Below are 14471 nucleotides of genomic sequence, written 5' to 3' on the forward strand. Positions count from 1 at the left end.
TTAGAGCAAGAAGACAACAGACATGTTACGTCAATAAACCACTTTACTGTTGCTAACGGAGATAATAGGTTATCAAAGCTAATCTGGAAAAAATCTTTTGAAAATAATTTTAATCCAACAAAAAATTGTTTGTAGGTACAAATTTGATTTCATAATTCAGGGTCAACACTGAAAACATGTTTCAAAGTTCTCTAATTATTGGTTTTAAGAGCAGTGTTTTACATATTTGTCTGTAATTTAGACTCCTTTTTAGAAATTCTTGCCTTTCAGGAACAAAATAAAAACAAAAATCAAATTTTAATTACTATTCGACTGCACCAAATACAAACATTTAAAAAATTCATGTATGTAATTAAGTCAACTTCAATAAATTGCTCTTCCAGAATTTGCTTACTACATTTTTCTCCATATAATATGTATAATGTAGACTTGATAGATGCTCGGTTAAATGAGGATTTTTATTGCATTAATTAATTAATTACAACACCTAATTTACTGGCACCATTGACATCGTTATTGCATATCAATTTCAGTTACCTGGATAATAATTTTTTTCTTGATTTTACCTGTTTACGGTCACCCTGTTATTCCCTGGAGTTCAAATACAAGTGTTCTATAAAATATCATTTTATACAGTAATAAGAAAAGAGAAGTGTAATTTTGAAAGTATATTTATTATCTATCAATTCGTCATTCTTTGTACAGTGGTAATTGAATTAAGTACTATTTGAAGACCTTTCTGTTTGAAACATCAGTAAAATTGATAAACCTTAACAAAAGATTGATTTGTTTGGCTATGTCGTAACTTGACGCACTCCATTGAACAAACTTTCTAAAATTTCTTCCAACAATTTGTCACGATTTGGTTTTTATTTATTGTGTCGGTTCATGCCTAAAGTTATATAAATATGCATGTTTTTATCTCATTGCGGTGATGACAAAACTTTTACACTTATTTGTATAAATTTGTCTACAATTTACAAAGTAAAAGTAAAAGCTATTTCAAAGTTTCTTTTAACTCTCATTTATTGTCATGTTAAAACTTTTGAAAGATTCACAGCATTCCTTTTAAAAATATAAATAATATTCTCATGGATAAATATTTCTTTAATACAATTTCTCAACCATTTAGCGTTCACATAATAATTGCATGAAAACAATGCACTTTTAAATACCTAACAATTATATTTCCATGTTTTTCAAAAACCAGCATCATCTCCCGAGATTGATTTTGTTATTATATTATTTTCTAAACATTTATGTATTATGTTTGAATGTTAACATAGCACTTTTTCACAGAATATATTAATATATGTGAACAAATAATGTTTGTTGTTTTAAAGTAAATCAGATCAATGCAGTAAGTTAACCAGCCAACATATATGAGAAAGTTTAATTTAAATAAATAAGACGCAGTTTCCTGAATTAACTATAGAAGTGTAAAACATTCAACAAACAAACACAGAGTTCACTATGTCAACAATTAGTATATTCACTATAAAATCAGAATTAATAACACTTATTTTGATAAAATAAATAGTTTGGAAGGACATCATAAATTTACATCTAATAAAATGCACAGCTTAATTTTTAATGAATAAATAACAATGATTGAGATGTATAGAAGTATGAACAGATAACAGAAATCAGGAGAGAGTGAAGATATGCAGTCTTTCTTACAATATAAATATCCCGACATCTGGACAATCATGAATCATCGAAGGTCATCCTGCCCGGCCCGTGCTGCTTCATGTACCTCCGATACTGCTTGTACTTACTGTTATCCGCCAGAGACCTCTTCTGAATCTCATCCTGCTCTTCCTTCCACTCCACAAAGTTATCTTTAATCCACAGCTCTTCGCTGAGATACTCCTCTTTCACGTCGTCCTCCAAAGCGTTGAACTGGTGTACTCCCATACTGAGGTTCTTCCTAATGATGTACAGCTTTTCTTCCTCACCATATGGCTGCTTCAATATGGTGAATTTCCATATCCATTTGCAGTACCAAGTGATGTAAAGCACCAGGGTGTAAGGTAAGAGGATCAGCTGAACCCACAGGATATCCACATAACTCGGCTTGGCATATGATCCCTGGATATCCATCTTTTCTTCAATTACTTTCCGAATCAACCTTTCCAACTCTTCTTTCTGCTCTAATTTACTGGCTTTCTTGGATCCTTTCTTTTTGGGTTGAGGCTCTTCCACTTCGCATTTAGCAACTTCCATGGCTTGGTTTCTATATTTTGGCACCGTCATGAAGTACTTGATAGCAGATTCATATCTCTGCCATGCGCTGTAGTACTGGACGGCTGAGATGATGGTTATCGCAATTGCTATAACTAACTTCACGTCCACCTTGGGGGCAACTCTTCTCCTGTAATATCTGTAGTAATGCGCGTAGTATTCTGAAGGGTTATCCAGCATGTAATTGTAATCCGTGCGTTCTTCTTCATCTTTCAATATTTCGTAGGCTGTGGCAATTATTTTAAATTGCTCTTCGGCCTCTTTCTTTGCTTCATCCTCCTTGTGAGAATCTGGGTGGAATTGCCTCGCCAGCCGGCGATAGCTCCTCGCGATTTCACTTTTAGTCGATGTCCTATTGACACCTAAAACGTCGTAACAATTTTCTGTACCGCAATAGATACCTTCCAATAACTGGGCATTTGTATATTGAATTGCACAAGTCACAAAAAATAATAATACGAAGGTTTTCATTTTGAAAGTTTTAAATATTCATTGATATAGAAAATTTAAAATATAATCTAAATCTCGCGGCAAGTTACACGTTGTGAGCCAACTGCCACACAGCAAACGTAAAATTGACACTTGAGCAGATGAGTGACGTCTAGAAGTGTTGGCAGAAAATAAATTAGATAGTAAGAATTTTTTATACTTGCAATTTTTACATTTATATAAACACCTCCACACACGCGAATACCATTGATCGAAGAAATCGAGTGAATTTATTTTTCTTCTCATGTATCATCAGGACAATGTTCACCTGCAGGCAACAAAATTAAAACTTTTTTATATGAAACTACCACACACAGACTATTAAAATTGGAATTATAGTATCCCGTGATTTTCTCATCATACTATAATTCCAATTCTAACAATGACAATTTAATAATTTTCTATTAAAAAACTATATTACAGGTAGGTAATTTATAGCTTGTCTGAAGTCTCGACACAATCAGTTCCAATTTTGAAAATGACACTAATTCAAAGCAAATCTGAGTGCAAGAGTTACACATGACAGGCACACAACTGAAATTCGTACTTTTGATAAGTGATACAATTTTTAATCACGTTTCGGACACTTCCATCGTCAGATTTTTTATATAACTCCAGCGTTTCTTTAGATCTAGAGTTTCATGTTATTGTGGTGGCAAATTTTCCGTTCTCCGCTTACTTCTAAATATACTAAAATTGTTTAAATAATACTTCGCTTTTTAATTACTTCAAGAAACTCTTCGTTCATCTCTTCTTCATTCTCTATCAGTTCAGTCTCTCAGTTTGGGCTATTTAAATAATTTGTGCATATTTAGATTGACGTAGAACGTGTCAAGCATGGCGAATGTTAATGATCTTGTATTGTAAATTTTAAAGTTTGATTGAAACAAAAAGGCACGAATGCATAGATTACCCTATCCAAAGTAAATAACTGTTTCTTGTTGCAGTGAAGTTGATTGAAATGTTTTTTTTAATAATACGAAGTAAGCAGAGTACGGAAACTTTACTACTATCAATTTACGAATTTACATTGTTATTATAATAAAGAATTATTGACGATACGGAGAGAATGAAAATCATCGTCATTTTTTCAAATGTCTGTGGACGGTTTTAGAATATTAAATAGATAGGGAATTCATGTTTATTTTCTGGCAGCACTTAAAAATATGAAAGTACTGTCAAAAGTGACGTATACTATTATCAACTATTAATAAATATTTATGGTCAAACACATGTATTGTAAATACTTGTTTCAAACTGAAGACTTCTTTGATTTTTTTTATTAATACTATAATATTACAATGGATTTACACGATAGTTTTACGTCTGCCATATTTTCACATTTGACAAATAATAAAAGTGATGGATTTAAGGGTGGTCTGATTAAAACGCACTCTGATTCACTTGATAAGTACGGAGAATATAGCTTTCCCCTAAAAATAGAACCGTGGATACATTATATTAAATCAAGTGAAAATAATGAGATCAAAGACGCTAAAACGATTTTCGAGTTCACTTATCAAAATATTACATTAGCCGAGGCCTGCGAAAAATTGAGTGCAAGTAGTGAAGATTGGCCATTCAAAATACAGAAATGTGATGTCAAGAATGGTAGAATACACATATTCCTGGATAGAATATCAACCACAAGGTTATGTTTGGAAAAGTTAACAAACCTTTTAGAATTTAAGAATTCTCAGACGGAAATCATTAAATTGTCAGTTCTAGAAAAACTGGATGATGACTTAAGCTCAAAGCGGTTACATTTGCTGTGTGATGTATTTAGAAATCTTGTTATTTTGAAAGGTGATGTAATTACTCAGCAAGATTCTAGTGAAAATTGTAGAAGGCACATCTACTTCACTAGGAAATCCAATGACAGGAAATACAACGACTCAACCAATATATTCTGCGCTGCGGTGTTAAACAAGAAGACAGGCGCAAAAGAGACTGAGCTAACTCCCAGTCTGTATTTAGAGTATGTCAATAATTATTTTAATTTCTTGTCAAACGTACTAATTTCAGTTTAATTCGATTGTAATTCTGGTTCAATGAACTGGGATTTGTTTTGAATTTAAGTCATTTTCAAAATTGGAACTGATTGTCTCAAGAATTTAAAAGAAAAATTAAATAAAAAAATAATTAATTGAATTTTAATTTAATTTACAAGCAATAAAGTACCTTCCCATAATATAACATTTTAGAGCCAACTTAGAAATTAGTTTCCGTAAATATTTACCTAACCGCTGCATTTTTGACATTCACAAATTATGGAAAATACACTTCGTTTCAACTTAATTACTAAAATAAACTACTTACATCGGGAGAGATGTAAATGATGCATTAAAATTCCATTTTATTCAATCAAAGTTCAAAATTTCCCTTATAAAACTATCCATTTGCCGCCATTTTTGCGATTTTTTAGTATGGATTAATGTGATGTTTCATTTGAATCTAAATACCTATTGATCACTTAACCCAAACTAAAAACCTAATAACTTATTTTGCGCATGTAAATAGTTACTTTTTGTAGTAATTGTTAAAGCGAAAAGTGTGACGGTTAGGTAAGTAATTACTTTAGCTTTTTATTAATTAATGCGTTATTGTCGTTCGGCATGCAAGCAAATCCTACAGTTCTTCCAAAGACGATTCGTAATCATATTCTTTGTGTTATCTTTATCCACAAATTATGCAATTTTTTTTTCACTCCCGAATAATTTCTTTCACATTGCTTATGCGGTATTGCATGCCGAAGGATGATATAATATTACTTTTAAGAATATTTATTACGAATTGTTAAATATTCTAAGAGTCACTTATTATTAAACTTTCCCCGTTTAAGAAGTAATGCAGTACGCAAACTAGCATGACTTTCTAATGATATTCTAGTAATTTTAATTAATGTTTCACTTATTAAAAGTACAATATTTAAATGGTTCCATGATATATCATCATGTACTTGACACAATGAAATTTAAAAAGTGATACGGAGACATTAAAAGTGATGAAACAAAAACTAGGTTTAATAGTTACCTATGAACCTATTTAACCTAGTTTTTGTTTCATCACTTTTCATGACATCATAATAATAAAAATGTGGATAATTTGTAGAGCGCCGTTTTTGTCATGTCACCACGTCATCATGTCACTTTTTGTAGGTGTGTTGAATTATCATTTTGGTGACATACCCGGTCACCATTTAATATGTATCTATGATCCTAGGAAAAGAAAGCTGGATATGCAGTTAATGGCAGAACACAAGTACGGTTTGCGGGTGAAGGATGAAGAACGGTGGAAAGTGTTCCTCAACCAACTGGGAGATGCAGCCGTCACCTTCGACCTGTTGCAGATCAGGCCCAGCAATCCTGTCACCATAAGTACTAATGATAATGGAACGGGAAATAGCAAAGGTATTTTTTTCTATAACCACTTGAGCGATGGAGTATTTAGTTCGGTTTTGGATTCATTCGGCCGCCCTCATTCGAAAAATCATTCACTGAATCATTTAAATTGCTTACTGTGGTTTAAAGCCAACGAATTTAACACCTATTTATCATTGTTTATCCCATAGAATAAAAAGAAAACTACAGAAGTAGAAGTAGAAGTACCTTCCGCACAAATTTGAATGGAAACAAATGTGCCACTGACTTAAAACCTTTTGGCTCTAGACCATTTAGCACGCTGTCTGTCTCTCATACACTTGCCTGAAATTGTATATCACCATCCCATTTGCGTTTCGTAATCATGCTGAAACACAGTTTTATATGGAAATACAGGCCCGAAATTGGGCTTATATTTTGATCACGAAACACGCCCACAAGATTATGTTATTCTTTATCCCATATTTGTAGAATTTATAAAAAAAATCATAAAAATCATAAATGCATGAAATTTGTTTGTCAGTTTACAAAAATTGCCCCTTGTATATATTAATGGATATTTTATGAACATGTTTTTATAGTTCGTAAAAGAACTAAAAACAGTATTATTGGGTTTATAAAAACAGTTTATTTTTAAACAAGTTCTGCTGTGTAATTATTATTACGCGTGACAGCTGTTTCGCCCTCTAAAGGCATTATCAAACTGTCATGATAATGCCTTTAGAGGGCGAAACAGCTGTCACGCGTAATAATAATTACACAGCAGAACTTGTTTAAAAATAAACTGTTTTTATAAATCCAATAATAATATTATTGTATATATAAAAAAAAATAAAAAAATAAAATGGAGTTCTACAAATTAAACTTAATAACAATAAATAAACTAAAAACAGTGTTTAAAATAAGACATATCATATCGTTACTGCAAGTACTATTCTAACTTATTAAATATTAGATTATATGTACTTACCAAAAAATCTTGTATGTTTTTTTCACAGCAAGGTACATAAAAATTGTCCCAGAAAAATAAAAATTAAATCTGTTTCATTGTTTTCAATTAATCTAATTGAATTCATATATAAAACTGCACATATTATGTATTTAGAGCTAAAATTTTACAAATAAATAAATGAACACATTGATATATGTACAATATATTACAGAATTTGAGTGAAATAAACATCCGTGACTTTTTTTTGTTATTTGTTTTTGGGGTGTTATGCCGTGTTGCGCTAACTCCTTCTTTAGCCAACGTTTCGGACAGCATTGCAGTATCCATCATCAGGGCAGATGTGTTATTTGAGGTTGTGTTAAAATGTTAGCTTATGTATGAGGTTGTGATACCGTGTTGCCAGCTCCAATGATACGTCAATGTTAGCTCAGAGGGTTGGAGCTGGCAACACGGTATCACAACCTCATACATAAGCTCACATTTTAACACAACCTCAAATAACACATCTGCCCTGATGATGGACACTGCAATGCTGTCCGAAACGTTGGCTAAAGAAGGAGTTAGCCCAACATGGCATAACACCCCAAAACAAATAACAAAAATACTTTTGGCCGTGAAAATCTTAAATCATATCCGTGACTCTTTTAAATGACCCCTTTATAAATCCAACACGAAAAAAAATATTTTGACTGCCTACATGTTGCTTGATATCAATAAAAAATTAGAGGAAATAACTAAACTGAAACTGAATCAAACTGAATTGGAAAAAACTGACTACCTAAATTCAGGTAGCCTTGGCTCAAGGCCTATAGCGGTGAGACCTAAATGTGAGTAGCCATCATTCGACTGGTTCATCATAGGTAGATACCCTCAGTATCTCCTTGATGGAAGGTCACCATTCAGAATCGAAACATTGTTTTAGCTGTGTTTAGTGGCTAGGCCTGAATGGCCAACTATGTACTTCCCAACCTTCCCCATCCCTGTCTCCTTCCCTTCCCTGTTCCCTTCAGCCTCACAATATACCCCAATTTGGGATGCCATTGTCCCACTGGCTCTGGGCAGTTGGAAATATTTAGAACTTTTGTGCAATATCCACGTAGAAAAAAACTGTTCTTCTTGCTAGACTTCCCTCAATTGTCTCCAGTTTTTCTGATTTTTGGCAGCTCTCATCAGCCCAACTCCCCTTTGGACGACCTGTGTTTCTGTTTACCCACCAAGGATGCTATCTGATGATGTTAAAATTTCAATATTCATCGGTTCGTCATTTACATGCCCAGCATGGTTCCATCATAATAATAAAAAAGAAAATTTACCTAGTCTTTCGAAAAACATATTTTTTAATCACCAAATTAATGTTTACGTAATATATAACTTCTAATGTTATACATTTTGGAATATCGTTATTTGGTGTATTAATTTATCTAATTATTATTTGACACGATCAATTTACCTAATTATTATATTGACATATTAATTTATCTAATAATTATTTAACATATTAATTTATGTGAGTATTATCAGACTTCTTCATTTATCTGATTATTATTTGACATATATATAACCTCTAGGAAAGTATGGCCATACCGTACAAGTAAGAAGAAAAAAAAAGTGTAAATGAGTATGGACATAAACCATACGGCGGTGCTTGTATAAATCCTTCTAATAAATAGTAAATAAAAATTATACTATTATTAATATCTGATTGATTCAGTTATTTTGATATTATATACATATTTTTTGGACATTATTTGATTTTTGTAACACATACTATGAATACAAATTAAAATGATGTTAATTTTGGGGGTGAAAAAACCTCACTCTTCTGAACATTTTCTTCTCTCAAAAATTCACTCTCTTAGAGATTAATTTATCTGATTATTATTTCACATATTCATTTATCTAATTATTATCTAACACATTAATTTATCCAATTATTATTTAACACATTAATTTATCTGACGTATAATTATTATTTATGTTATTTTTTGGTTTAATTTATGTCTTGATTTTCACATACTGTCTTACTTCAGGTGCATCATTTGTCCTGTACAACGGGGCCCGCCTGGCTAGCATTATTGATACATTCAACAATAATGTGAAATCAGAACATTACCCACCATTACCAGCCCTCAATGAAACAAATACGGAACTTCTGAATGATGAGGTAAATTATAAAAATAAAAACAACTTTTTTTTTAAACCACAATTATTTTTTTTTTAACTCCGTCAATGATATCCTTGAACCCAAGTCTCAGGGCTTAATAGTATATAACTAATAGTTCATTAAATTTTTTTTATCTCTGCCATGCAGATTCATTAACACTTAGTGTGATCCTCGCAATCCACTGTGGATTTCTGACATTTGTACCCGCAGTGTATCCTCGAATCCACTGTAGATTCACTAATAGTTTACCGCACTTACCCCGGTTTTATTGTATTTTGTAACGTAATGGCACACTGAAATATTTTTTATTCGCCTGGTGAGGAAATAAAATATAATCATATTATTCTAGAATCCCATTTCGTTGCGTATTCATTTTATCTTTATATTTTTGGAAGTTAAAAGTATTTTCGATTTTCAATGCTGTAGCACTGTATTTATTTACGGGAAAGCCTCATATAATTTATTTTTTATGGCTAAATCACTTATTTAGCTTTATGGAAAACGTAATAAAACCCAAGATCGTTTTCATATGACTTGAATATATATTTTTTTATAAAATTAGAGAGTAAAACATTTCTCTAAATTTAAGTAGCTATCCTGGAGGAAATACATTTTTTTTTTTTTTTATTACATAAAATAAATATCTGGTAAGACATTGCATTTCTGCGTCACTGAACTGAATTGATTAATTTATTCGTCACTAAACTGAATGGATTCATTTTGTCTTGTTTATTAATTTTTCTATGTAAATAATACGTTTTAATCAATAAAATGATTATTATAAAAAATATGTTTTCAGGATGAATGGATTTTAGTATTCAATTACATCCTGGCTTACCCTGGAATTATAAAGAAATGTCTGGATTATAATTCAAAGGAAAGCATGCTGGCTCCACACCTTTTATGCACATTCCTCAGTGGTATGACGGGAAGAATCAGTATGTACTACAGGCGAGTTCGGATATTAATGGTGAGCAATATCTAAATAAAAATATTCGTTATTATTTTTAAATGGCAATGATATACGTTTTATATATGTATATAGGTAAGTTTGGCGTGTGTTGGATGTGCACAAGCACTTTATTTGTTCAGTGCCAGATTAAATCTTGGTGAGAGTCAGGGAGCCACGAGAAGTGCTGCCGCCTGGCTTGTGCGTAAAAAACAAATATTCTACTGCCTGTGAAGTATCATGTTTAGATGGCCATTTCGCTTTCACATTTAATTTAGATTTAAATGTATTCATGAATGAATGCACATATTAATTAATTAAGTCATGGAGTTGTAAAACACGCTCTATTGGTTTTGATACATTCATTAAAAAGCATATGAATAAGTTAAAAACAAATAAAATATTTACCTTTTTCCCTAATAATATCAAAAGTAATGTGTATATATTTATTTGTGTGTTGTTCCAAGCAGTTTTTCTTAACTATCTTCACAAGTTTTGCAACTCTAAAACACAATTGAATAGATTGATTCACTAGTACACGGTTTAATCAATTAATACATGGATTAATTCATTAATGCATCTAAATTTGATGGAACGAAACTTATATTTTAATGTCGTTTTTTTTTAAAATTTTTTTTATCAAATTAAAAAAAAAAAAAAAAAATCCACATGTTCAACACACTCACCAAACATTATTTGTATATTTAAACAATAGATGTCAGCAAACTGCGCAAAGCCGCAAATTGGAGAGAACTTAATTGCTATTTAGATTTTTTGTGGAATGCCTTACACCTCGGCCATGGAGGCCGTCTCGAGTACGGTATGCCGATATATAGGCTGGGCCATAAAAAACTTCTCGCAATCTTGGGGAACACGTGTCCCTGTCGTTTGATGATTCGACATTGGAAATATTGACAATTACTTTTTCATTTGTCAAATAAAAAAGTAATAATAAGTCATCGAAGAAGATAATAACAATAAATCTAAACGAAACATGAAACAGAACAAGACACAGAAAAATAAGAAGGTAGTTATCGAACCCAGGATTTCTGTCTTACCAGGACAACGTCCACTGGGACCTAATTATTATATGTCATTTTGGTCGATCTCATATTTCAAATTCAGAATTAAAAATATCATCTTCCAACAAATTTTTCCCATAATTTTGACAGCTGTCTTTTTTTGATGATTTAAAAATTCTAAATAATTGGTTTATAACCTAGATAGTGTCTTGGAAAAACATTTACGATTTTTATTTATATGGAATACATTTTGACTTTTTTGCTAGTTTATTTTTGCATGGATTATTGAAACTTATGAAACTATGAAAATATAATTAATTAATATTTGTGACTTTACCCTCCTCTTTAAGGTTGACTACCCTTTCTGTAGTCAAATTGTCCCTCCTATAATTTTATGGGCTTTATATTTTTGTGCTAAATAATTATTAAAATATTTTCTCCATTTCAGGAACCCAGAAAGCATCTGATCTCTCTGATTCACGCACGGGTTCAACTACTCATGGCACTTCAAATTGTTCTAAAACATGCTTTGAAAATATTAAATATAGTTCCTGTCGCACAAATGTAAACAATCATCAAATTTGGAATAAAATTGACTAAGCGTTGCGGAAATCGTGTTTCGCATTTTGTTGTGTCTATAAATTTGTTTGTACGTTCCCTTTCCAGTTCAAGGTGGTGGCCGCTTTAATGGTTCATTAAGGATTAAATATTCAAATCTGAAATCGTCGTGTTTATTTGGACTTTATTATTTCCATTTTTTTTTCAATAATATGGCACCTACCTGCCTGAAGAAAGTTTGAAAAAAGAATTGTCACTGAGATCGAGACATTTGTTTGGGAAAATTTTATAATTCCATATTTGAAATAAACAAATGTTTTATAAAAAATATATTAGAATTTATAATAGTAGGTGGGTATTCAAGTACCTACTTACAAATCTTACAACTTCAGAAGAAATATTGGTTTTGATTTATTAAATACGAGATGATTAGAAACATACTTTTTTTTTTGCGCGAGGTCTACTAGTTCACAGTACTAGTTTTAAGAATTTCATTTCCAATTGAGAACAAGAAACCAAAAATGTGAACTTAATCATTTTGTGCAATTATGTAAAGAGCAAAAAAAAATTGGACAGCTAATAGTAAAATGATTTTTTATAAATGCGAGTACTTTGGATGTCAACATGATTAGATAACATATTATTAATATGTAAGTACTTATAACAATAATAGTTCAACTTAATCATAAAGCAAAGGAGATTAAGGGTAACATAACATACGTTATAATCTGTGCGTTCATAGATGGCATTAATTTAATGATATTAGGAAAATATGCTTTTTGGAAGATATGTTTTAAAATATTAAGATGATTTATTTGTTTGCGCCTGTACATATGTACTAGTATGAATATGAATAAATAGTTTTGTCTGTATAAAAACTCAATTTTCAAGAAAAGCATACAAAAACAATATTGGATTGAATTACCATACAATATTATATTTATATCCCTTTCCTGAAAGATTTGAGTTTTTATACAGACAAAACTATTTATTAATATCATTCATATAATTCGTATTTGTACTTTATAGCATAACTTTTGTTTGAATTTGAATTTGAATTCTTTTGTTTTGTATATGTATATAATTTTTCTTTTCTTTCTTCTTTCTGTATTGTACTATGAATGTCAATTACTATCATTTATCTAAATGGCACTTGTGTTGTTAATTCTAAATAAATAAAATTACATATAATTGGTCCGCCCACGGGTGTGATTGCCATTGAACCGGTTAAAGATAAAACTCAAGAAGTAATATATATATTTAATAAAAATAAAATTCAAAATTTAACTAATGTTTAATAATTTATAATTTGAGGTTTTTAAACAAAGTATTTTATTTTTATTTAATAATATGTCAAACCACAAAGTGACTGCTTTTTACCAATATATATATATATTTTTAAATTGTACAGAATTTAAAAATAATGTTGAGTAAACATTTAAATATTTTTTATGATTATAATATGTCCAAATATTTTAAAAGAATATTTTACTTTTGATTTCTGTTCCACTAAATTAATATGAACATATTTGTAAATGCCCATATGGGCGTATAATAAATTTAAATAAATATTTTTTAAAGGAGTAGCGTGATTATTTAGCATTCTACCTACTAAAAGATTTGATATCTCTTGTCTGAGATAAATCCTTAACCTATTAAAAATATTGATGGTTTTTGTCCAATTTCTAACAAATTCGCCTCAAAAAGTTCCAAAATTGGTTTGCAGCCCTAACTAATTATGCAGCCAGGTGGAAGGTAAGGCATATCAAAAGCAATAATAACTATTATCAAATACCCTAGAGTCATATGCCCAACTCCATTAAAATATTGGCAGTATTCCCAATGCTGGCCACTAGAGGTGCTGATGTAGAATGTTAACATTCCTTCCAAACAATGGCAGATAATTGAATTTATGTGGTATTCACTGGCTGTGTTGTGCGTTTTGTGATTTGTATTTTGATCAATATTCTTTAATATTTTTTTACTTTTTATTTTTTGTCTGAACAAATAAACAGTAAGGTCGTATGTAGGTTATGTAATATTTATTTTTTATATTATCGATTTCTATTCCTTAAAAATATTAAATCCATATAAAATTAAATTAATTGTTTTATTTGTATACTTTAAATGCATTTTCTATAATGTAAGAAAAATCAATTATTTGGTCTGCTGACCTTATTACAAATGTAGAGATCCAGAAAAAATGCAGCGTAATTTACATTTGGTGTAAGCGTAATTTACAAGATTAGAGGAATGCATAGATGGGATGTACATGTAGAGAATATGGACAAAGAAAGGAGTGTCAAGACGACTATAATATATAATTCGAAAGTGAATGGTAGAAGTCAGGGACTTCCGAGGAAGACATGGAACAATAAAACGGAAAAGTATGTGTGCATGTGAATGACACAAGAAGTGCATACCAACATATAATTGTGTAGCAGACTATCCTTTTTGCCTACCTCTTTGGAGAAACGATGTGATGATTTTTTAGTTAGCCGCATACGTATTACAAATTTATCCAACCGCTAAGACAGGATAATAAGATTGCATATTATCTTAAAGATAGATAATTACTGGAAAAAGATAATGGTGTTTTTCTTAAAATAATGACTTTTCCGGGAATAAAAAATGATAAGTATGTATAATAAATTACCAGTCAATACAAAACCAACCAATACAAAAAAATATTTTCGTATAAACTATCTCATCT

General features: G+C 30.7%; 2 protein-coding genes across 2 annotated transcripts; one reads left to right on the top strand and one right to left on the bottom strand.

Annotated features, from left to right (window-relative positions):
- Positions 1–625: 625 nt before the first annotated feature.
- LOC149420114 (dnaJ homolog subfamily C member 25 homolog) lies at positions 626–2833 on the bottom strand. The gene has a single exon (XM_089637489.1). It carries the CDS (start codon positions 2713–2715, stop codon positions 1708–1710), a length of 1008 nt encoding a protein of 335 aa, XP_089493615.1. The 5' UTR covers positions 2716–2833; the 3' UTR covers positions 626–1707.
- A 1078-nt stretch (positions 2834–3911) lies between these two features.
- On the top strand, positions 3912–13775 carry LOC149420115 (DALR anticodon-binding domain-containing protein 3). The gene is made up of 5 exons (XM_089637488.1): positions 3912–4711; positions 5956–6143; positions 9096–9229; positions 10029–10199; positions 11649–13775. Exons 1-5 carry the CDS (start codon positions 4035–4037, stop codon positions 11766–11768), a joined length of 1290 nt encoding a protein of 429 aa, XP_089493614.1. The 5' UTR covers positions 3912–4034; the 3' UTR covers positions 11769–13775.
- Positions 13776–14471: the final 696 nt, after the last annotated feature.

Source organism: Hesperophylax consimilis, chromosome 11 (assembly GCF_061612785.1).
Source record: "Hesperophylax consimilis isolate HC1 chromosome 11, BYU_Hcon_1.0, whole genome shotgun sequence".
Lineage (NCBI taxonomy): Eukaryota > Metazoa > Arthropoda > Insecta > Trichoptera > Limnephilidae > Hesperophylax > Hesperophylax consimilis.